At 38.9% G+C, this 24,035-nt stretch overlaps 2 protein-coding genes across 2 annotated transcripts in view; one reads left to right on the plus strand and one right to left on the minus strand.

Moving 5' to 3' along the window:
• Nucleotides 1-3,255: 3,255 nt before the first annotated feature.
• On the minus strand, nucleotides 3,256-23,400 carry slc9a8 (solute carrier family 9 member 8). The gene is made up of 16 exons (XM_031316816.2): nucleotides 23,052-23,400; nucleotides 22,064-22,245; nucleotides 20,581-20,661; nucleotides 19,381-19,439; nucleotides 14,796-14,879; nucleotides 14,114-14,215; nucleotides 13,931-13,965; nucleotides 11,550-11,693; nucleotides 8,862-9,000; nucleotides 8,599-8,704; nucleotides 8,374-8,490; nucleotides 8,206-8,288; nucleotides 7,979-8,090; nucleotides 6,374-6,594; nucleotides 5,234-5,380; nucleotides 3,256-3,527 (listed from the first exon to the last, which is right to left on the minus strand). The coding sequence occupies exons 1-16, from the start codon at nucleotides 23,279-23,281 to the stop codon at nucleotides 3,414-3,416; spliced, it is 1,956 nt and encodes a 651-aa protein (XP_031172676.1). The 5' UTR covers nucleotides 23,282-23,400; the 3' UTR covers nucleotides 3,256-3,413.
• b4galt5 (UDP-Gal:betaGlcNAc beta 1,4- galactosyltransferase, polypeptide 5) overlaps nucleotides 10,784-24,035 on the plus strand; it is a 47,228-nt gene continuing 33,976 nt past the window's right edge. The window contains exon 1 of the mRNA XM_036007731.1: nucleotides 10,784-10,805. The gene's annotated coding sequence lies outside the window, so the exon portion shown is untranslated. The remainder of the gene's footprint in view (nucleotides 10,806-24,035) is intronic.

The following is a 24,035-nucleotide window of genomic DNA, read 5'->3' on the forward strand; positions in this document are numbered from 1 at the left end:
GGCGCCCATGGCACATTGTTTCATAACAATTAGAGACAGATAGTGGTGGAAAACGTATTCAGACAATTTACTTAAGTAAAAATAGCCTACTACCACACTACTACCAAACAAGTAAGTTTAAACTGCAAGATTTAGCTACTTAACAAAGGTAAAAGTAGGCTACTTTGCAGAGACATTTTCACTGTTAGTGTACTGTTATAATGCAACAAGGTTAACCATTTGTTACTTCCCACTCTTTTTCTTTAGAGAGAACTGCAGGACATTGTTCACCTTTGGAACACTCACAGAATTCGCCCAAGCAGAAATGCTGTGTCTCCAGGTGGACGTCCAGTGATGATGTACACCCTACCTCAACTCTTTGGTGCTAGGGAGTACCTTAAAGAGGTATCCCAACAAAAGATACATGCTTGCAGGGAGGAATGCCTTCAGAGAGGACCATATCCCTGTGATAATACTGTGTTTGACATTTGTTGCCTTGCCATGGCAATGCATGTCTTCATCCACCAACCTCTCCAGAGGAAGCTATTGAGCTTTACATGTTCTTACGTGCTTACATACGTGACCAAATTCTATAACTTCTTCTACTGGATCAAATGACTGATTGTTGTAAGCATCAACCCATAGTCAAAATCACAATATGTAATAAAGAACAGTGCAACAATGTTCTTCCTTCCCTGGGTGATGTACTGTGTTTGAACTGTTTGCACCCACTTCGAATGTTATCATTTGATTGAATGGGCGTTATCAGTGGTTATCAGCCTCATAGATATGGGTCAGAAGGGGCCTGCTGGTACCTACTGGTAGGCTCAGAAGGCTGTTATCATTGACAATATGCCTTCCTAACTGTTGGTGTCTTTTTTAATGGGTTAGTTCCATTGCAGCCAAACAATTATATGTATCACAATTGGGTAATGTGGAGTGGCTGTATGGTGTTAAATATGTTGTCTAAAATTTGTTGGTGATGATTCAACTATCTAGTTTTTGTAAAAATCCCCAAACATAACATTTTATTAGGGCAGTCCATCAAAATACTGGACCCATCCAGAACCACAGTTTAAAATTATATACAGATAAATTCTGTATATGACTTTTTTGCTTATATAGTGAAATAGAACAGGAGGTGGGTGAGTTAAATGGGATTATTGTGTGAAAATCACCCATTTTTGAACAATAATTCTGAGTTAAAAGTTAACCCTTTGTGTTGTCTTCCCGTCAACCATGAAAACACTTTTTTCACTTTTGTTGTCCCTATCTCAATGTTTTAGCTGCTTTTTTCCAAGTTTTTTTGCGTTTTTATTTCAAAATTGATCTTAATCTGACATTTTGTCATTTTTATTTTTTTCGACGTTTTGTCACTTTTTCAATGTTTTGGGCGGTTTTTTTAAATGTTGTGGACGATTTTTCTGAAGTTTTTGACGTTTTCTCCTGGTGTTTTTGACGGGGGGTTTTTTTTCATTGTTTTTGTTGCTTTTCCCAACATTTTGTCGTATTATTTTTTTTACATTTTCGGAGCTTAATTCAACATGCCATATTTTCTAATATAAAAAACGTTGAAAAAGTGATGCGATGCGAGGGGCTACCTTGAAACCACCACAACAAAATTCCAACCTCTGGGTAACACGGACCATTAACACATCAATGTTTGAGAGGCTGTGGCAAATCAGACATACTGATAAGAACACAAGTAGACAATTATGAATTAACATGACAGGAATTACATACAGTGCATCTGGAAAGTATTCCCAGTGCTTCACTTTTTCCGTGGCCTACTGACAACTAGATATGCCGCCTTCCAGGTGTTTAAAATTATCTCATAATTACGAGATCTGTTCTCAAAATTACGAGATAGGAACTCATAATTATGAGATCTTCTCCCAAAATTACGAGATCAGGATCTCGTAATTACGAGATCTTTTCTCAAAATTATGAGTTATTTTCTCAATATTACAAGATAATGGTATGTATGTATCTATGGTGAATGTAATACGCTTCCGTAGACTTGTTCAGGTGATTTTCAGTTCCTATTTATTATTCAGTGTTCCAATACTCACTAAATTAGCTATGGTTTATTTATCAGAAAATGTATTACAGTTTCTCTTAAAAGTGCTCTAATGTTGAAATTGCATTTTTAAGACTGCAGGACATAGATCATAAATACTGCCAATACTTCTGTCTCCTTAAGATACCTCAACAAATAGGAACGGTTCAAAAACATTTCACAAGGTATTTGTGAAATGTAGCAAAAGACTAACTCTTTAAGAGATGTAGCTCTTCTCCCATTAAATTAGCATTCTGTACAACATAAAATGTCAAAACGTTTTATTATAGATTTGTTTTCTATAATTCAGCAGCTCATAGAGCATGTATAAAACCCTTGATCCCACAAACATTTCATAAATAAATACAACAAAATAGATTACATTCACAAGACATTACTTCCATTTACCCACACATTCATTGGTGCCTGTCGTCATTAGAAATTCATAGTGAGAAATCACAAAAGCAACATTGCAAGTTTTACTTTATATATTGGCGTGCCAGAGACTGACAATAAACACAGAAAAGTCAATTTAGGGAAACCAAACGAACCATAATTGGAAAATAAGGCCATTTCCAATTATCCTCCTGTAAGCTAGATGTTTAAAGTTTTGAAAGTTATTAGTTTTACCCAAGGCATTTCATTAGCTTTAACTCTCGCCTGCAATTCTCTTTGTTTGCTTCTTTGCTGGAGGGTGTAGTGGTAGCTCTTGCATCACTTCTGGTACTTTCTCTTCATTTCCTATGTATGAATATATGAGTAAACAGTCAGAATCATTCATTCATACAAATGTGAAGACCGGAGAGAATTAAATCTGGTTTAACAGGAAGCTATTCAAAGCAGCAACCTGTGGCGTATTACAAATCCCACTTTAAAAATTGAGCCTGTAGTGACATTATGTTTCATCCTTCCCCTGACCCAAAGTAAAACTTAGTGCCACATAAAGACGAACAAATACAAAAATGAAGAGAAAAATTGAAAAGGTGCTGCAGTATTGGATCACATAGAAAATGTCCCTATCAGCTTCATTGCCATCTTCCCTTCAGACCTAAACCTTTATGAAACAAACACTTGGGAAAAGATTTGCAGGAAAAAAAAATAAAAATAAACTAGTTTCTAGCAATATGACATTTATATGAGAAATATCATTTCACAGATTTTTTCTTATTTGCTTCATTTAGTGTTAGAATTTTCTAATTTATTTTTACTGACACTCCACTGTATTTTGACACATGCCAGCCCACTTTGTGTACTAAAAATGCTCTGTGGGCACTGACTGAGACTTTGTCACATAAAGTTGGTGGCAGGTGAACAAACAAGAAGTGCACGTGACTGACACTGAAAAGAGGGCTTACACACAAAGTGTTTGTTCAGTTCACAGAAGTTCTGCTTCATCATCATCATCCTCAGAGCCTGAGGGTCCCTGGCGAACTTCTTCGTACCACTTGTTGGTCAGGGTCTTCATTTGGATTCGGCCATGTAACAAGTCCTGTGAGACACACATTACACACACAAACTGGCACATCAGCTCACTTGCAAGAATACATGAACATACAGAAACATTGACTATATATAATTATGAACAGGTCAAGGTGAAGACAAAAATAATACATTAACAAAAAGTAGCCCTGGCCTGCAGCAAAATCCAATTTGACGAAGCTTTCTCTGAGAGTTGCTAATTTAACATAAAATATCTTATTGGTGTATTTTTGGCCAAGTTTAAAAAATTTCCCCATGCCTTTTATTTTATAATGTATGACTTGTGCACTAGCAATTTGGGAGGAAATGGCTGTAAATCATAATTACAAGGGCTGCTACACAAGGATGTGATATTAATAATAACTCATTACCAATGGTATACAGTGTGTACTCTTCAGCAGAGGTTTGACAATCACCATTTCAGTTGAGGTGACAATATATTTTTTAAAGTTGCAAAACGACAAACTATGGGGGATATTTTCTTAGCCTAGAGTAAATTACTACTATTATTATTATTATTATTATTATTATTATTATTATGCTTTTATTGTGAATAAGTAATAGGAAATGCAATGTGTCACCAAGTAAGCAGAGCTTCATTAGCGGTGCTATTCTGAAGAATAAAAACAGGTCTAATTTATCAGATATGGACATAGTCTGTGCTTTCAGGGTTTCTGCAGGTTTCAACAAATCAAATTTAAGACTTTTTAAGACCTTTATGAATTAAATTTAAGACCTATATCACGACTTTAACGTACGACAAATGCAGAGTCACAAAAGTACTTGCAAAGTTAATAAATGTATTCAAATTGACTACATAATATACAGAGAATTATATTTGGACTATCAAAAGAAAAAACTACAACACCACAAAAAAAAGCATTTCAATGAGCATTAGAGGTAGCGTTACATGGACATATGAAAATTACCTAAGACCTAGAACAGAATACGTCAGCGAATTTAATACTTTTGAAGCCCTAAAATTTAGATTTTTAAATTTTAGACTTTTTAAGACCCCGTGGAAACCCTGGGTCAGCCAATCTGTTTTTAATAGTACAGGGAAGAATAGTAGAAACAGCCACAGTGAGCTGAAAAAGGCTGCAGGCGACAGGCTCTCACTGTGATTTGTCACCAGTACACCTCGAACATGTCATCACAGTAAATAACTTTACCTTGCGACCAAGATTTTACACCTGCTTATCCCAGACGTTACATCTCAGATGCATTGTCCTCTGCCACAGTGGTCAGTCAGCAGTGATAAATTAGGTGCAGCGGATATTTAGAAATTGACATTCCTTGTTCCCATATTTTGCGCTTTTTAAAAAGGAAAAACCTTTAAAAACATATTGCATGAGCCCAAACATGCATGGTACAGCAAAGCTGCTTCTCATTTATTTAGCCTGTGCAAAACCTCAGTGCAGTCATTTAGTCCTTGAGCGCCTAAAACGGGGCAACAAATACTTAAGTATCCCTGTATAGCTTCAAAAATTAGGAACAAACTAAATCCCCACCTCTGACAGTCTCAACAATAACAATTACGAGCGTCACCAAATTGGTATTTACAGCACGGTTGTGTATTGTGAAGCACTTCTGTTTATTGGACGTTAAACACAAGTACTGAAAGCAAACCAGTATGACTGGAAAACAATGAAATATGTTTAAGGGATTGTGACTAAAGCCCAGGTGACTTAGAGAATTTCTGTCTCCCTCTCTTACCTCTTGGGTGAGCCTGCGAGTGAAGAAGGGGTTAAGGTATTTAGCATCAAGCCACATAAAGCCCTTCAGATCTTGTCTCTGGTAGATATGAGCCTCGTACTCCTCCTCTGTTAGTTCTGATAGGTGCTCTGACTCAATGGTATTACCCTGGAGAGAAAGGAGAAGGAGCAGAGTGAGGGGCAGTCAGATGAATAGATATAAAGAACTGAAAGGAGAGGGCCCAACAAATGAGGCAGCGGTGAAAGAGATGGAGGAGAGGAAGGTCAGTGCAGGGAAAAGTCAAAGTTACAGGAGAGCAAGGAGGGGGATGGAGTTGAGGTCACACAGAATGACCAGAGATGTGGGGGAAAGAGCAGAGGGAGCAAAGAGAGGGAATGACATCAAAGAGGGCATGAGAGCAGTAAGGAAAAGAAAAGAGGGCTGTTAGATCTAGTCGTTGGTAGTCCGGGGAGTAACACCAAGTAGGGCTGCACAATCAATCACAATGTTATCGAAATCGCAAAATCTTTTTTTGGTACAGATTCTCGCAAAAATCCCACTATAATCATTTAAATTTGAATATTTTTCAATGAAAATGAGAATAATGATACAAAAAATATCATTCCCTCCAATATCGTGAATCACATCGCAATTGCAATATCAGTCAAAAGCATTGCAATTTGACATTTTCCTCACACCATGCAGCCCTAACATTAAGCTTTGGAAGACTTCAAATACTAAATACAAAAGTCATGCAAACACAGCACCACATGCCGCCAGTGACTTCAATGGTAGGATGTACTTCAAAGAATGACCCATTATCTAGAGTTCGAGCTAAAAGAGTCGACTGAAATATTAAACACAATAGCTTGTATATTCTGGTGTATCTGAGAAATGTATTGTTAGGGTTTATATGTGCTTTTCTAAGTTTTGCTGTTACTGAGTGTGCATCTCTGTGATGACAGCGGTCAGTTTGCTCCCCGCTGATTCAGTGTCCTTCACACAAACCACAAGCAACCCTTTGATGATTTTCCCTCTAAAGAGAACAGTAAGGATCTAAAGGCAGACGAGAGGATGGTGCAGCTATTACCAATGCAGCCAACAAGCTCGCTGTGTGAGCGCCTACAGATCGAAGTGGAATCTAAGTGCTTCATCCATTACCATTTTCTCTGTCTTGCTGAGATTGATGTCTTTCTTGCTCTTACGCCTCGACTGGCTTTCCTCAATGTCCATGATGCGAATGAGTGGCATGGTCCCGCCCCCCATGAGGAGGATGGTAAAGAGAACGATGATGATGGTGGTGGTACCAATTAGCTGACGTTTCTCAATGGGCTCCAGGCCCAGATGAAGGCTCAACGCGTAGGGTATAGCACCTCGCAAACCTACCAGACAAAGAAAAAGACGAAGGAATGGGACTATGAAATGGCTACATGAGAACACACGTACTTGAAAATGTTTATCCGCAGAAACATTGTAAATATTATTAAAATGTACATTTACTTATATTATATAATGTAAACTTAAATCTGGACACTAGTATGCTTAATATGTTTTAATTGCTTGTTTTTTAAAATATATGCAAATAGCAATTTATTTCATTATGGATGAATCTGCCGGTTGTTTTTTTCTGTTGATTGATTAATCGTTTTGTCCATAAAATGTCAGAAAATAGTGAAAAATGCTCATTTAACAAATGTTGTAGACAAGTCAGTTTACTTTCATACAGTATGACATAGAAAAGCAGCACATTTTCACATTTGAGAAGCTGGAATCAGAGAATGTTCACTTGTTATATGACAACAACAAAAAACAATCAATTATCAAAACAGTTTAATTTCCTGCCGATCGACTTATCAATTACTCGACTAGCTCTATTTGTTACTACTTTAATTTGCACCCAAAGACATGCACACTATGTAAGGGCAATGATCAAGGTTTGGACGCTAGCAAAGAGCTGACTGTGACACATTCTTGCGACACATCAGACTTAGGGCCCTATCTTGCACCCGGCGCAGCGCAAAGCCCGACGCAAGTGTCTTTGCTAGTTTAAGACCGACGCAGTTGTCAATTTCCCGTCCAGCGCCCACGTCGTTTAAATAGCAAATGCACCTGCGCCCATGGGCGTGCTGGTGTTACAGGAAGGTGTGTTCAGGTGCATTATTGGCGTACTGCTATCTTGAAGCAGCGGGAGGTGATCGTGCCATTGACCAACAAAAACCTGGTCTAAAGTCAATAATGCAGCATTTCATTGTTATTTTAACAACGCATTGGTAAAATGCGCACACACACTATGCTTGTTACACACACAGGGACGCGCAGCAGCACACAAACCTGCAAAATATTAAAAATAAAAATATTACAATGTAAAATAGTATTATTGTGTATATCTATATATTTTATATTACATGTTATTATGGTTACTGGTGCTTTTCACTTTCACGCACGAGCAGATCAGTTTCTTCTGCTGAAAATCTCTCCTTCCTGCTTAGCAAATCCGCCATTATAATAGCAATGTACCATGGTACAAATGCACCTGGCTTTTAAAGGGAATGGGAGATGACACTCTGATTGGTTTATTGCATGTTATGCCCAAAACACTAAGTACAACCCTATGGAACCATGCGCCTGGCACACAGACTCTTTTTTCCGGTGTTAAACTAGCAAAAGTGGATTTGTACACGCCCTAAACGCTCCTGCACCAGGCGCTTCACGCTGTGCGCTTAGATCATTGAAATAGGGCCCAAAGGGCTCACTGTATCATCTCACCACTAAACCACATGATGAACATCATTTTGGGTGTGATCTTGTGGTCTCTGAAAAAGTTCAGCAGGAATGTCAGAGGGAAGATGTTTACTGCACGGCCGAGAAGAACCAGGACCTACGGAGAAAACAACAGCGGTCACAATGACAATCACGGGGAAAAAATGGGAATGATCACCATGAGTTAAATCGACATTCAGATAACATTTTTAAAAAAATGCAAGAGCCCTTACTATGCACCAGATGACGAAAGATAATTCAAACTTATGAGGGAAGCTGAAGATGGAGAGACCAAGGAAGGCAAACACACATGTCTCTGGAGAGAAAAATTAAAAAACATTGTGTTGAGAATTGATTGTTAAGTAAAAAACAAAAAGGAAAAGAAGATGGGATTCACTGACCACACATGAAGGCCATTGTGCGCAATGTCTGCTGCATGAGGATCTGGGTGACAGGAGACAAGTTGTGATGGGTGTAGTGCGACATCACAATTCCCGCAAACAGGATGGACATTATTCCTGTAGGTGAAGAGAAAGAAAGGCATTAAAAAAAAGTCCTATAGAAGTAAATAAAAATCTTCTTTGGCATGCATCAACGAGTATGTGCCTGTGTATGTGTGTACCCACCAGACAGTTTGATGCCTTCTGCCAGGCCGTAGGGCAGGTATGCAAAGATGATCATCATGCCAAACTCCAGTGAAGGAGTCTTCCTCAGATCAAAGTGTTTTAGAAACTAATCAGTGAGTTAGGGAATTTAAATAAGATGACAAACCCACAGGAGTTTAAAGTACACACACACACACACACACACACACACACACACACACACACACACACACACACACACACACACACACACACACACACACACACACACACACACAGGATACAAGAGCCGAGATGAGTCCAGTGAGGGTTCCCAGAGCAGCAGAACCAAAAAACATTTTAAGGAAATAACCCATTGCTTGCCAAAACGTCTCCCAGCCTGTTACCGTGGAGTTGTCTGAGCGGGAAAAGCCCTCCGCTGTGCTGAAAGACAAAAGAAGAAAAAAAGACAAATGAAGCCACAATTGACATTTACACATCCTGTGTTGTAATACCTCTATCTGACCCTAGATGGCAGAAAAACTCCACCATTGAATCCTAAAAATGCACAATATTAGAGTGCTTGCAGAGTTGTAATCCTGCCATCAAACTTCTGTTTGCTAAACAGAGGTCAGCTGTATTGTGACTTAACAAGAATTTATTGTGACAACTGGCAACAATAATTTGTTTTTGAATGTCAAATGTGCATCTTAAAAGAGTAGCGTGAGTTTTGGCACACCTAGACACATTGACATTTAAACATTGATGAAAAAGCATCTGAGTTACCAAATTCTCTCACTTGATTTGTTCTTTGGACTTAAACTTAGTTGAGGGAAAATCATTTATCATTATATGTGCATCCCAAATAAATTGCATTCCGTATGTTTTATAAATAGACTGCATTTATGTAATGCATGTCTACCTTACTGGACAAAGCGCTTTTCATTCACCCATTTAAACACACATTCATACACCAATAGTGGCAGAGCTGACATGCAAGGCTCTGGCCTGCCCATCAGGAGCAACTTAGGGTTCAGTGTCTTGCTCATTGCAGACAGGAGAAGCCCGGGATCGAACCGCCAATCTTGTGATTAAATGACGACCTGCACTACATCCTTCACAATCTAGTCAATTGTACAATTTAAATCCTTTTTATAATAACAGTCATCCAGACAAACAGTCAGGCAACACAGTGCAATTAATAATCAGTTTGTAATGCTATACTGTAATGCTTATTAACAACCTCCCAAGCAAAGGCATTAGCTGCATGGCTGTAATAAACGACTGGGCCAAACTGTAATAAGTAGCTTTCTAAGAAAGCCAGTCTGAGAGGTGCTAACAACAAGCAAACTGCCAGGCCTGTTCAGCCTATCCATTATTCATGCATTCATTTACTCTACCGGGCATGCAGACACTTGAGATCACTTTGCACATTTAGCTGGTTGTGAGTAGGAGAGATAAGGCAGCCACGAAGTGAGTACAAAGACTGCAGATAGGATGACGGTAATGCAGACAAACAAGGGAATTCTGCCAACTGTCTGTTTCCGTCAAACTTGTCTGTCAAGAATTTGTGTGTTGGCGTGTCCTGTTTGTTGATACAGGACAATGCTCCTAAACAATTCTAAGAGAGTGATACTCTAAATAGATGGTCCCCTATGACTACAGTAGATTCCATGACACTTGTACCACATATGGGCAGCAAATTAACTTTTCCCCCCCTCATTACTGGAAACTTCTGGTATGACACAGATACTATGAAAACATTCCAACAAAAATCCTCATCTGTGAATGTCCTCCACATTTGTCAGATCACCATTTTAAGTCCCAGCTTTTGGAATTCACATTTAGCATCCTATAAATTTGAAACCATGAGGGGGAAGAGAAGGTGGACTATTGCACGCAATGTTTCTGTAAGTTATTAATAACGTCAGCTACTCGGAACGCTGCTTTCTCACTTTTTGACCCGCCTGTGAGTTGACTCGCGCATCACTACTGCGTGTAGTCCCGGCATGCCGACTGTCCCTTTCACACAGACGTGAGTTCAGCTCTGTGACTATAAGTCCACTGCCGGCTCCACTGCTGTACCTTTCATACAGATGGCGGTGCGGAACAAAGGCGCAACCGTCCCGCTTTGAACAGGCTGTGTGAACTGGCGATAGACTAATCAGAAAAAAAGCAGGTTGGATTGAATGGTTGGAAGACACCTGACTACACCCCAACTGCATTTTACAACGGAATCACAGGAAACGGTGTGTCGCTGTTTAAACTGGTCTGTGTTTTTACTGTGTTCTTTCGATGTTTTCGTTATTTTTGATTGTACAGCACTTTGGTCAACCGTTATTGGTTCATTCGTGTGTGTGTGTGTGTGTGTGTGTGTGTGTGTGTGTGTGTGTGTGTCAGCAGGTGAGGAAATTAAGATACATTTTTTTTTACTGAAAACCATGGCCATGTCTTAGTCGTTAAGAATTGATTTTGGCTCCAAGTGTGTGTGTGTGTGTGTGTGTGTGTGTGTGTGTGTGTGTGTGTGTCAGCAGGTGAGGAAATTAAGATACATTTTTTTTTACTGAAAACCATGGCCATGTCTTAGTCGTTAAGAATTGATTTTGGCTCCAAGTAATTCTTGAGAGATTGCGTTAGGGAAGTTTTGAGTTACAGAAAGGTAAACCGAATTGTAAATACAATGTTTGTCTAATTTTTAGCACAGAGTATATAGAAAGTATATTGGTGTCACAGATGCCTTCTTTCACGAAATGACATCTATTAGAGACGTCAGTCAGTGTGCATGTAAGCATGACTGTATGCGTCTCTGTGTATGCATTTTGGACAGCAGCTGTACTGTATGTTTAAGCCCTTTTTTTATAACATCTAAGTGCACATAGTCCTTTGGGTGGCTGGTGGGTGAAAATCTGTGTAAGCGTCGTTCATGGGCAAATGTACCAATGTTGTACGGCGGAGGATAAACTAGCCCTGGGGGAGTGGATAGAGACTCTTACTTTGTGAGGACAATGGAGACGGCGTCGTTAAGGATGCTCTCACCGAACACCAGCATGTTGAGGACCGGGTCCACGTTGAGGGCGTTAAAGATGGCGATGGTAGCTACAGGGTCTACAGCGGAGATCAGTGAGCCAAAGGCAAAGCTACAGCAAAGGAGTGAAAATTAGTTATATAGTAGTCATAAGACACTTTTACAGCCATTAACATACTTGGAGAAATTAGAAACTAACACAAATGGGAAACAAAGGGGCACAGCATAGCTAACTTGTGTATGTAGATCAGAGGGAGGCAGACAGGAAATGTGTCACAAATAGGGCTGGGCACCAAACGTCGATACTTTTATGGCACCGAAAAAAATACCCGGATCCTATGAGTATCGAAAAATTATTTATCTTTCGGTGCCAAATTTCGGTTCCAAAAGCGTCTGAGCGCCTAAGCTTATCTGTCCTCTCTGCATATTGACACAGAGCAGAGCTCTGACACACACACACACACACACACACACACACACACACACACACACACACACACACACACACACACACACACACACACACACACGTAGGGCTGGGCAATATATCAATATTATATCGATATCGTGATATGAGACTGGATATCGTCTTAGATTTTGGATATCGTAATATGACAAGTAGTGTTGTCATTCCTGGTTTTAATGGCTGGATTACAGTAAAGTGATGTACTTTTTTAACTTACCAGACTGATATATCTTTTCTATTATTTGCCTTTACCCACTTAGTCATTATATACACATTAATGATGATTATTTATCAAAAATCTCATTGTGTAAATATTTTTTTGTAAGCACCAATTGTCTACCCTACAATATCGCCGCAATATCGATATCGAGGTATTTGGTCAACAATATCGTGATATTAGATTTTTTCCATATCGCCCAGCTCTACACACACGCACGCACGCGCACACAGGTGCGGATGGAGTAAACTACGTTGGCTCTGCCGTTTTGTTGAAGTTAGGGAGTCACGGCAATGCCGATAGAGTGGTTTCAAGCGTGGTTACAGTTTTTCAAAACTTCACGCAGACAGCGTTTGCTGCGATATGATATTAATGGCGAGCCGAAAGCGGTCACGGTGCTGTTGTTTTACACTTCCTCTGAGACAAGCAGGCACAACAGTGGTTTCTGTGCCCTGATGACTGACTGACGGCTGAGGTTGCAAGGAAAGGCAACTTTATTTCTACAGCACCTTTCAGCAACAAGACAATTCAATTACATTCTTTTGCCCGTAAGTTAGTTCTCCATTAGTTCAATGTTAACAACAAGGCAGTCACCAAGTTTATCGTTAAAGGTTTGTGTCATTATGCAGTTTGCACTAAAAAGTCTTTGTTGTTTACATTCCTTTGCATTTTAGTTAGTTCAATATTAGCCTGTACACAATGTAATTTGTTTATTTATTTATTATTTATAATATGTTCATGTTGTGCAAAAAGGTTTCTCTTTTTTTGTTAATTTTTAAAGTTGGGATTGATACCAATCCTGAGTATCTGACTGGCGCACCCCTATCCAAAAGCACAACCAGTTTTATCAATGTTACTCTGAGTGAGCAGTGTTACCAGAATTTTTTTAAATTTTGATAACTCTTTTGATTCACAATTAAGGTGGAAAATAAATGTTTTGTGTTGAATGGATTTTTGTTGATGTTGAAATGGATTTTAAAACATATATGGTATCAAAGAAGTATCGTTAAGGAACCGGCATCGAAACTGAGGTATCGAAATTGGCACCGGATCGAAAGATTTTGAACAATGCCCAGCCCTAGTCACAAACAAGGAAGCACGTGTTCGCTAAGGTGGCACAATCATACAAATTGTTACTTTAATAATTACCACGATTTTTTAAGAATACATACATCCTGTCCCAGAATATTAGGGCTCATCTTAATTTGGCTAAGATTTCACAATGCATTCTAGAGTTATGACAGTCTGTGTCAAATAGACCACACCTGCAATGATTTGGTAAAAAACGTCTAGGAAAGCACTATGAAACTAAAATTATTTTTTAATGAACTGTATAGTTTTTTTGTTGAGTTGTTTTTATCAAAGGCACAATCTTTTTCACTCCTTCAATGAATTCATTTGTGTGTGTTGTGTAACTTGTGCAAGTAAATAAACAAACTAAAACAATGACGTTTTTCAGGGCATCTCTGGCAGCTGGATTATCCTACTGTCTGGAATTCACTAATAGTTCAACTGTTACGTTTCCGAGGGCTTGGTTCTTAAAGTGGATTGAAGGTGTCAGTGGGTGATGCTATTATTATGATATACTAATATCCAATTTCCCTATAAGTCATTTTGGACACAAAGTGTTTTTCTATGCTAGTTAGAGATAAACACTGATACTCACCTATCAGTCATAGACATCTTATAAATTACATCAGCCTGAGAAAAAAACATACCAAGACACAAACACACACATTGTTAAGAGTTGCAACACAGAGATCTGGTTATGTCGACATCCCTAGCGCAAGAACTATTCTGAACAATTAAGAGATAATGGAGAATTGACAGATACTATGACAATCCTCACCTGCCCAAGGAAATAGATACCTCCTCCGACTATGAAGGCAGAGATAGTTGTGCCGATCACAGCAAAGAGAGTAATGGAGCCAATGTTCTGGAAGAAGTTACCCTGAACATACATGAGCACACGCTTAAGTATTCATGGGGTTTAGTAGCATGACATTTTAAGTTACATTGTGTTACATAATATGTAGCAAGCATTAAAATGAAAAGTAGGGCACAGTACAGGTACAGCGAAAATAGGCGTAATTTTGCTGTAAGTAATGGAGTAGACATGTATCTATAAATAATCTAATCTAATAAATGATAAAATGTTATGAGCCACCTTTCTGAATTTGCCAATTCCTTTTAAACCTAAGTTATGATAATATATGACAATTGTGACAATACAGAAAAAACATAACTGACAGAAAGAAGAGCTGCTTATGCTATAATGCTTTCATGTCATAGAAAGCCTGAGCAAACTTAAAATCTGCTTAGGTCCCAGTTCTTTTATTGTCTTAATTTACTGCATATTGTCAAGATGTTGCTATGAAACTTGCTCTGCACATTTGGATATTGTTACTTTTTTAAACTGTAAACTAAGAAAAAAATGTTATTTTTTACATGCATCACCTTCATAAAGTGTCAATCCTTATTTTACATCTTGAGCCATGTAAATTCAGAATCATGCACACACTCTGCCATACCTTATGTAGAGAGTATCCAGATTCAAAGATGATGGGAGGCAGGAGCAAAAGGAAGAACATGTTGGGTCGGAACATTTCCTCCTCCTTTTAGAGTAGGACAGACACAAAGTTACATACAATCGACAGTAAAACAGTAGCAGTGATCCGGTAGCAGACAAGTGACTTTAACCTTGGCTTGCAGTTGCACACTGACTAATTGTAACAAATTGTAGTGGTAAAGGAAAAAATGCCAAGTCCAACTAGCTGGGAGCTGCGAGAACATACAGAAATCCTTCAGATTGAATAAATTACAAAGTACAATCAACAGGAAACATGTAAATTGAACAAATGACTTATTTCCAAAGAGATTAGTTTGATACACATTCTGTCATGTTTTACCATCTTGCTGCTAAAACAATGCTAATGCTAATCAGTGCCGTCACATATTTTATATACATAATTATGCTTGTGTGACTGAATGATAACACACATGCTTGTGGTTATTACACAATCCTCAACAAGTATTGCCTACTATTCATCTGACTGATGAAGGCCGGTTCGGTGATCATCAGCTGACTAAATCCTTAGACATAAAGGAAGGGAAAGGGTGAACACACACACACACACACACACACACACACACACACACACACACACACACACACACACACACACACACACACACACACACACACACACACACACACACACACACACACACACACACACACACACTTTTCAGTGATATAATGAAATCATTGTTGCTTCTCAGCTAAATGGGACAGCCTCCAAGATCAGGCGTAGGCATCATGTGGCCATGCATTACGCTCTGGCTGCCAATGTGTCTGTGCATGATGTGCCATGTGTTCTCTTTTGTGTGTGTGTGTGTGTGTGTGTTCTGTGCATAATCTATGTTAGTAATGTAAAAGTCGATATACGGTATGCATTAGTGAATGTTCATAGGGAAGATCTATTTCTGGGCCGTGGTTGACCGTGCAGTTGTGTCTGTCAGGAAGATAGAAGACCCATGTTTACTCCATCCAATCTCTTTCATTGTATTATGGGAGCCATTTTTGACAGCTGGTAGAGCTGACTCTCGACCCCAATAACCCCACAAGAAGATGGACATGAAGACAATTACTACCTAAAAGTATCTATTTTTTTCTCTAAATATTATAGACATATGATTTGCTATAGGTTAGCATTTAACTGCTGAGAGGTGAGCATGATTTACTTTCCTCTGACAGGCACAGTTCTAATCTACAATTACCCATTATTTGGCATATAAAGCAAAGTTTTAATTAACTATTCAAAAGGAAGGACAGTGCTGACAATTTATCAAAACCATGATGACATGACTAGTTCATAATCTTCTGAATTAATCTGTTTTTCCCATCTAACCAATTAAATAGGGCTGTTACCCAAAGGAGCATGATGTGATTGGAAAATGAGATGAGACAATACCACAGCACATCATTTAAAGACCGTGCACCAACTTTTGGCTGTAAGGATGTTAACTTTGGCTTTAATGCTACGATACCGATTAATGGTACGACTTGACGACACCGACCTACACTATTGGGGCAACAAATAGGTCAGGAATAGAGGACAGCCTATATATAATGTATGCTGGAATAAAAGGCTATGCTCCTGCTTACTTTGTATCATTATTCATTTAAATTTCAGGAAAATTAGGCCAACAAGGACTGCTCCCAGATTACCACTTTTCTTGACATTTATCTCTGGCCAAACTTTACCCTTCAGGACAGATGAAAGGTCAGGAATGAATATTAACATCTGATACACAAGAAGGTATACCATGCATGCACTACAATCTGACATCTACAGCTGTACTCCTACATGTATGCACACATGCTCATGTTTCCCTGCCACATATAGTGATGTCTACTGGAGTGACTGAAGCAAACACAGACCTGCATATACTCATTTAAATAAGCAAATGTCAGCATGCTAGTGCTTTGCATTATTTGTTGATAAAAGGCTAATATTAGTAGGGCTGCAATTAAGGGTTAAAATTATTGTCAATGAATCTGTTGATTACTTTTTTGATTAACTGATTAATCATTCAGTTAGCAAAAAGTCAAATACAATTTCGTCAATTTACAACAATATAAAACAAAACAAAAAGCAGCAAATCATCACATTTGAGAAGTTCAAACCATCACATCTCTGGTCTGGAATGTTTGCTTAATGAATGACTAAAATGATTATTCAATTATCAAAATTGTTGGGGATTTAATTACTGTTGATTGACTAATCAATTCTGCACTAGATATAAGGATATTTAATGCTAATTTAATGCACTAGATTGACCTGGTCCTGAAACCATGAGTAAAGATGTGGCCTGAGAAGGCATTATGAGATTTCAGGCATGCTGATATTGATAGACAGTGGAGAAATATATGTGGTAAGAGAAGGAAAGATGAAACGGATAAAACCAGAGAGCATAGAAAAGGGAAGTGCTGATACAGAGCTTGAACTAAATGAGAAAAGATGAATGGCAAAGATGAAGGGAGCACAGAAACAGAGATAACAGAAAAAATATGAGCAGGAACGATGGAGAGACCTTCGCGTACAGGCTCCCTGGAGGCCCGGCTTCGACACAGTGGCATCACCACATGGGAAAAAGGCCCCTGAAACCACAATTAAAAATGTTCTCCCCGTGTTGCTCTTTCCCTGGCGTGGGAAAGATCTATTAAAAGGACGTGCTGCCCTTTGAGGCTTAAAACACACCACTGCAGCCACTGAGGAGAATGAGGCAACATAATACAGTACAGAGAGAAAACTAAATTATTATCTGGAGTACACTGTAGATGCAAATATACACACCTATGTATCCCTCTCTGTGCTTTCCCTAGGAGACAAATTGCTACTGCATGTTACTTCTTACCAGCATGCTATTTCTTCTTCAATCTGTGTCAGAGCACAGGGGAGAGATGGGCAGATGAGAGAAAAGGAGAAGCAGTGAACAGTCCCAGAAAAGCACATAAGGGAAAGCTTCTCTTTATATGCTGGATTGTAGGGAGAGGACTGGAGATAAAGGGGGTTGGTAACAAAAAGCACAGAAAACAGTTTGGTGGTGAAAGGCGAGGGTAAAGCCAGTGATGACAGGATGCTGCTGCCTGAGGGGGGTTGTATACCCTTGGTGGTTTTGTGGGACAGTCCTGGAGGCTTGCTAGATTAGCCAAGTGCGCCATCTTTAGAAATATGCTAGTTGGAAGAGAAGCGCCAGCATTAAAAGATGACGCATCCAGTTTAAACCTGCAAAATGAGCTAGTGATTGAAAAAAAGACAGATGCATTCCATTGACTGTGGTGGTAAAATATGGATGTGTGAGTAAGTGCACTGTATGCACAATTTCAAAAGAGTTGCAGTTGAAAAAAATAATGCTGACAGAATCACAGTTTTGCCACCGGCTGTGTTGCTCACTGAACAGGTTACATGGTGCATCCTGCTCTTAGGGGCTCTCTCAAAAACAAATAGGTCAGACATAATGGATTTGCATCAAGGCCTGGGTTTTTTTGAAGTCTCCAAAGACTTACAAACCACTTAGCATATCCATGCCCCTGCAAAGAAGCTGCTGCATATCACATTGTAACTTCATTACACTCTACTGAGACTGTTTTTATCAAGCTGTGTAGTAATAACAGGTCATGAAGCCACTGCCTACTATATGTGGACAGATGAGCAGGTCTGCTTGATGTGATACACAGAGATAGCAGTCTAGAGATTCACAGGACATGGGGAAACTGGGGAAAGGGGCTCTGGTTACTAGTAGTGCGCCGATGACTCAGCAACACCCAGGGGCCCCCAGGCTAAAAAACAATGGGCACCAGTGTGCAAGAAACATTGACACAACCTGTCCTCTTTTCTCCCCTCTCCCTCACTCTGCATCTCTCCCTCTACATCTTTTGTGAATTTCTCTCATTCACTGGCAGAGAACAAGGAATGTTAATTGAAGGCTGTGAGAACCAGGAGAAAAATGGAGGGCTCATCGGGACACAGTGGGGAAAGATAGCAAAGAATGGTGTGCCTCATTATGGCTAGGTAACAGAGTGGAGATGGAGAGATGCGAGTTGTGACAAAAACAGTGGCCAGGAAATGAATGACTGAGCAAAAAGAATGGCACAGAAAGACAGATGGAAATCTACAGCACAGAGAGGAGACATGCTTGTTTATTGGGCTGGTATTGGGTGGGGAGTTCCCAGAGAATTTGCTGTAGGATAAGTGCATCATATACAAACTCGAAAAAGTGGTTACATACTAAAGGCTTGATGCATTATGTTTTCAATAAGCAAACACTTGAGCAATGCAAACGTTTGTCCCCAGCACTCTAAATTGCAGTTAATACCAAGATTGCAGTGGGTGTAGCTCTTTCGTTTATGGATGTGAAGCAACTATGTCATGCAATGCATATGTGCTCATGTGGTTGTTTAAGTGCGTGGTGGGTGGAGGAATGTGGCTGTATGAATTAAACCAAACTTAGCACCTATAACTGTGTGTTAATTGAGAACAAAAATTGTAGCCAGTGCAGTGTGGTCACAAAGAGCTGTGAAGCAGGGTGTGTTCAAGAGTGAAACTATACCTTCCAGTTGGCCAGTTCCTGGAACTCAATGATCTTAATGAAGCCTCCCATTAGAATTCCTGGAGAGATTGAGGAGAAACGAAAAACAATACCACTGTTTAAATATTTTACTACTTCATATGAATATTTCAGTACAACTAGAATACAGATGGAGTGGGAACCTGTGGCAAAGTGCTATTTTAGTGGTTAAAACAAATGGAAGCCTGGCAAATGTCCACCATAGTTCAGAAAAAAATTAGATATGAAGAGTGTAAAAGGGCTATTGTCGTAGTTTTGTCGTAGCAAAAATCCCCTTGGGCCTTCAGTTCTGTTGTTACACAGCCCAGCAGAACATTAATTAAAAGGTTGAGGAAAACACAAAGATGTATAAAGAGCAGAGAAAGAGAGAGAGATAAGATGGAAAAAGAAACTAAGCAAAAGCATCAACGCATTGTGTAAGACCCAGATATATGTGGGCAGATCGAAGGGGTTTATTGCAGACGAAAACACAATCGGTAAATGAGAGAGAGGAAGTGATGGGGGAGGAAGAGCAGCCCTTCCTAATCTGTAAGCAACAAGCTTTGTCTCACATGAAGCTCAGGAAAGAGGAAAAGGCCTTCAGGGTCAAGTCAGATGGTGTGTCAGTTGAGTTTGAGTGAGTGTAACGGCACAAAGAAGGAAGTAGGGAGAGGAAGTAGAATTAATCTAAAGTGACCTCCCACAAGAACTAAAACAAATCTTTTTACAACAAAGCGCTTCCTAAATCTTGGATAAGGCTGCCAACGATACCAGTGGGTTAGCCTTTACTCATCATAAAAGACACACATTTGACTAAGACGCAAATTATTTTAGTACTGTAACCTTACAGTGGTTTCAATCCACAGCTGGACACACACAAATGGGCAATCATTTTAAGAATTTTCTATGACATACAATATGTGCAAGAGAGAAAACACAAGGAAGAGTGGCTGGAGTAAAAGATGTAAATTATGAGAACAGATCAACTTTCAAATCAATTTTTTGATTGCTCTAAAAAAAAAAAAAAAAAAAAAAAGTGGAGTATTGTGGAAAACTCCCAAATAAGTCTCAACATAAGTTTGCTGTACTAAAACTTTCCCTGCTTTGAAAACAAGATTTCCTAGAGAGCTCTTAAATACAGAAACATTGAACACTCCTAGACCCGGTCTGTGCAGAGTAACACGTTCCATAAGAAGTACTCACCAAGGGACACGACAGCCACACTCTCTGGGAGAAAATGCAGTTTGAACTTGATAAGCAGGTGCACCAATATGATGCAGATACCTGGGGTGAGATGAGAGAAAAGAACACTGAATGAATATTTAGGACAAATACATCCATGTCCCAAACGTCATGTCACACCAACTTAGATCAGCCCAAAATAGCCCCCACATCATATAGTGTTAAGATCATTTCTCTGGCTGCTTTCCTTCACACAAACTACTGTAGACTGGACAGGGATGTCTGAATAAAAATTCATATAGATCTAACTTTATTTCCTCTCATTGAATGTCTAAATGGATACTTTAATTCACATCATACTAGTCTATGAAAAAATGTTATGCAAATGAGTTCAAATACAGTTGCTTGACATAAATATGCCTACAAAGCAGTTGCTTGACATTTAAAATTAGAGTTCTGAGACTGTAAAGATTATTATTATTATTATAAAGATAATTGCCCACAATTAAAACATCCAATTAGGTTGTGACAGTACGATAGACAACCATGTACAGTATATCAATGTGCTGAATCGGCGCATACGCATATTAGCATGATTATGACGACAAACTCCAAGGCCATAATGAAGTAAATAGCAATTTATACATATGGCAGAAATGCAGTGCAGCAAATGAGATAGTCATAAGACACAGTGTATGCAACACTGAAGCCAGCAGAAGTGGGTTCATCAAAGCTGGACTGTTTTGTCGTAAGGGACATAGGTTCAATTTAGGCCTAATTAAAGCACATAAGGTACATAATGTTAGTATGGTTTCCCAGAAGTGCTTTTTAGAACTAATGTGTGGTTTCTTTATTTTACTCTGAGGTGGCCTCTCATTTATTGATCTATACCATCTCAGTTAAACCACTGATGAGATGGTATTAACTTCAGAAGACAAATGACTATGATTTTCTGCATGTTGTGCTTCCTGCAAGCAATAAAACGTTTGCTATGTTAAACATTTGGTTCAAGACTAAGTAACATGTGTCTACAAAGTGAATTAGTCTAATTGGTAACCTTATGCATGATTTATGCCAAATTGTTGGTAGTACACTTACAGTGGTAAGCCTGTGACTCAACCTTCAGTGAACTAAAGTGCATAATGGGCACTTTGTTTCTGAAGAAGCTCTTTGTGAAATTACACATAATGTATTGATATGTAACCACATCCTTTGCTTTATCTACTTTCTTCATCCTGAATCACCACCAACTGATTTAATGAATCGCTAAAGTGGTTGTGTATTTTCCCTCCATTATTAGCTGTATGAGGTCTAAGTTATGTATATTGCGTAAACCACAGTGATCATATTTGCCATTGTGGATATATTTCCAGCTTCCTTGCTATCCTGTATGCTCAGAAGGACACTAGATTTCTCTTGTAAAACAATGTGCGTGAGGATAAAAACTGTGAGCATGCTGACAGTTACAGATACTCAGCGATGCAGCAACAGAGAGACTACCAACCAATAACCAGCAGGCTGAAGAATATGGTCAACCCGCTAGACTGCTCTTCTTCCTGGGCCTTGACCCCTGTCTGTACAGGCAGAATGGGCTTGGCGGTTGGGGGTGCCAGGGTCGTTGGCTTCACAGCAGGTGTTGTAGAGTGGAGGGTCTCGTTGCCGTAGTTATCGGTGTCATTGGACTTGCTGGAAGGAGACAGGAGAAAAAGCACGTTGGCGTCATGTATACAATTAATCTATATAGATCAATAAAGATATGGCTTTGGATTCCATATACATCACAAGTCATTCAAATCACTTTTTTTAAGCATTCATGGAGAGGTTGTACTGTCTATATCTGTCTGTGGCTATGTCTGTATCTATATTGCTATGTGCATATCTGTATGTTGCTATGTGTATATCTGTATATTGCTATGTGTATAATTTTGTATGTTTCTGTGTACTGGCTGTGGACATTTTTTTCCTCTGGGACAATAAATCTAACCTAATCTAATTTTTAAAACTGTGTTGAACAATATAGTGTTAAACTGAACAGCAGAGATACCCCTCCTAAACTTTAATATTATTATTGAGGTGCAATTAGTGTAAACCAGTAAATTTAGAATGTTACAACTAACGTTACTTCAACTGAACCTTAACGTTACTTACTTTAATCATAAGGGTTATAATAACCTGACTACACTAGAGAGACTCAAAAGAAAGGGCCTTAGAAAAGTGTGATTAAGTAGAGGCAGGGTTTTGTTTATAGCTAGCTATATCTCTCAAGCCAAAATGTATCATTTTATACCACCTGTTTTTGTTTAATTTTGTACAATTTTACTGTACGTACTGTTGTAGGTTAACTTAGCAATGTGTCTTTAGTTGTTCGCTAACGTTAGCTAGATTGCGGTAACGTCACATTGGAAACCGGTTAGTAACATTACAAACAAGCTATCGCTAGCTAGCTAGCGACAATATTGGGCTAAGTTACTCCAAAGTGAGAGCACTCAAACCTGACAGACTGTCCATCCTTCTGTGGGCCGATTGAATCGTGTCCATCTTCTTTTGTATTTTTTGCTAATGTTTGCTGGTTTTCAACTTGGGCATGGTGCACATCCCCTCCGTCGTCGTCTCTCTCATGCAGGTCCAACGAATTTTCCCTCTCGGCTCGCTCTGGCGCGCACGGATTAACAAATAACAGCAAAAAGGACAGCAACACAACTTTATGGTTAACACCTTGCATTCTCAAACCAGTGCATTTAACCACAAAAACAACGTCTTGTAATTAAAAAGACTGGAAGTTCCATGTCGACAGCTCAATGCATCTGTTGACATCACAACTCCATTTCCTGGTAAAGGTTTTTTGTAGGGAGTTGTAGTCTTTACTTTGCATACATGACCTGAGAGTCTAGCAAAAGACACAAACGCACGCATTTTGATAAAACCATTGTCAAACAAATATATATGTTTCTGTCAAAGTGGATAAGATTCTACTTTTAATAGTATAAATAAAGTGTCGATGGTTCACAGTAAACCCTGGTGCACTCGATTTCCCATAAGCCATTGTAGTGTAGCGTCACCCGTCCACCTGCTGTTTTAGGGATACTGTAGTTTTATTGTAACCTGCATTAGCTGCAAATTACCTGGATATGTAAAACACATGCAACTTGGAATGAGTAGTATTATTATCAGATGGGTGCAAATTTTATATATATATATATATATATATATATATATATATATATATATATATATATATATATATATATATATATATATATATATATATACACACACACACACACACACACACTGCAAAAGTGTAGAGGTCCTATGAAAGCTGTAATGGCCACCGAATATAAGTGTATGATGAACTTGCAGTGGCCTACTTATTAATGCATGTCTTCGTAATGAAGATGTAGGGGATACACACTTTTCCACTAATATTTATTATATATATATTTAAATGTATGAAAAGAATAAGAAATATTAGTGGA

The sequence above is a fragment of the Sander lucioperca genome, chromosome 12 (genome assembly GCF_008315115.2).
Source record: "Sander lucioperca isolate FBNREF2018 chromosome 12, SLUC_FBN_1.2, whole genome shotgun sequence".
Lineage (NCBI taxonomy): Eukaryota > Metazoa > Chordata > Actinopteri > Perciformes > Percidae > Sander > Sander lucioperca.

What these genes read in the sequence shown, in the direction of transcription:
- slc9a8 (XM_031316816.2), bottom strand. Translation starts at nt 23,281, where the DNA reads ATGCAAGGTGTTAACCATAAAGTTGTGTTGCTGTCCTTTTTGCTGTTA. An exon ending in AAGGATGGACAGTCTGTCAG is followed by an intron (nt 22,246 to 23,051) that starts GTTTGAGTGCTC and finishes GTCTCCTTCCAG; the next exon opens with CAAGTCCAATGACACCGATA. An exon ending in CTCGCAGGCTCACCCAAGAG is followed by an intron (nt 3,528 to 5,233) that starts GTAAGAGAGGGA and finishes TGTGTCTCACAG; the next exon opens with GACTTGTTACATGGCCGAAT.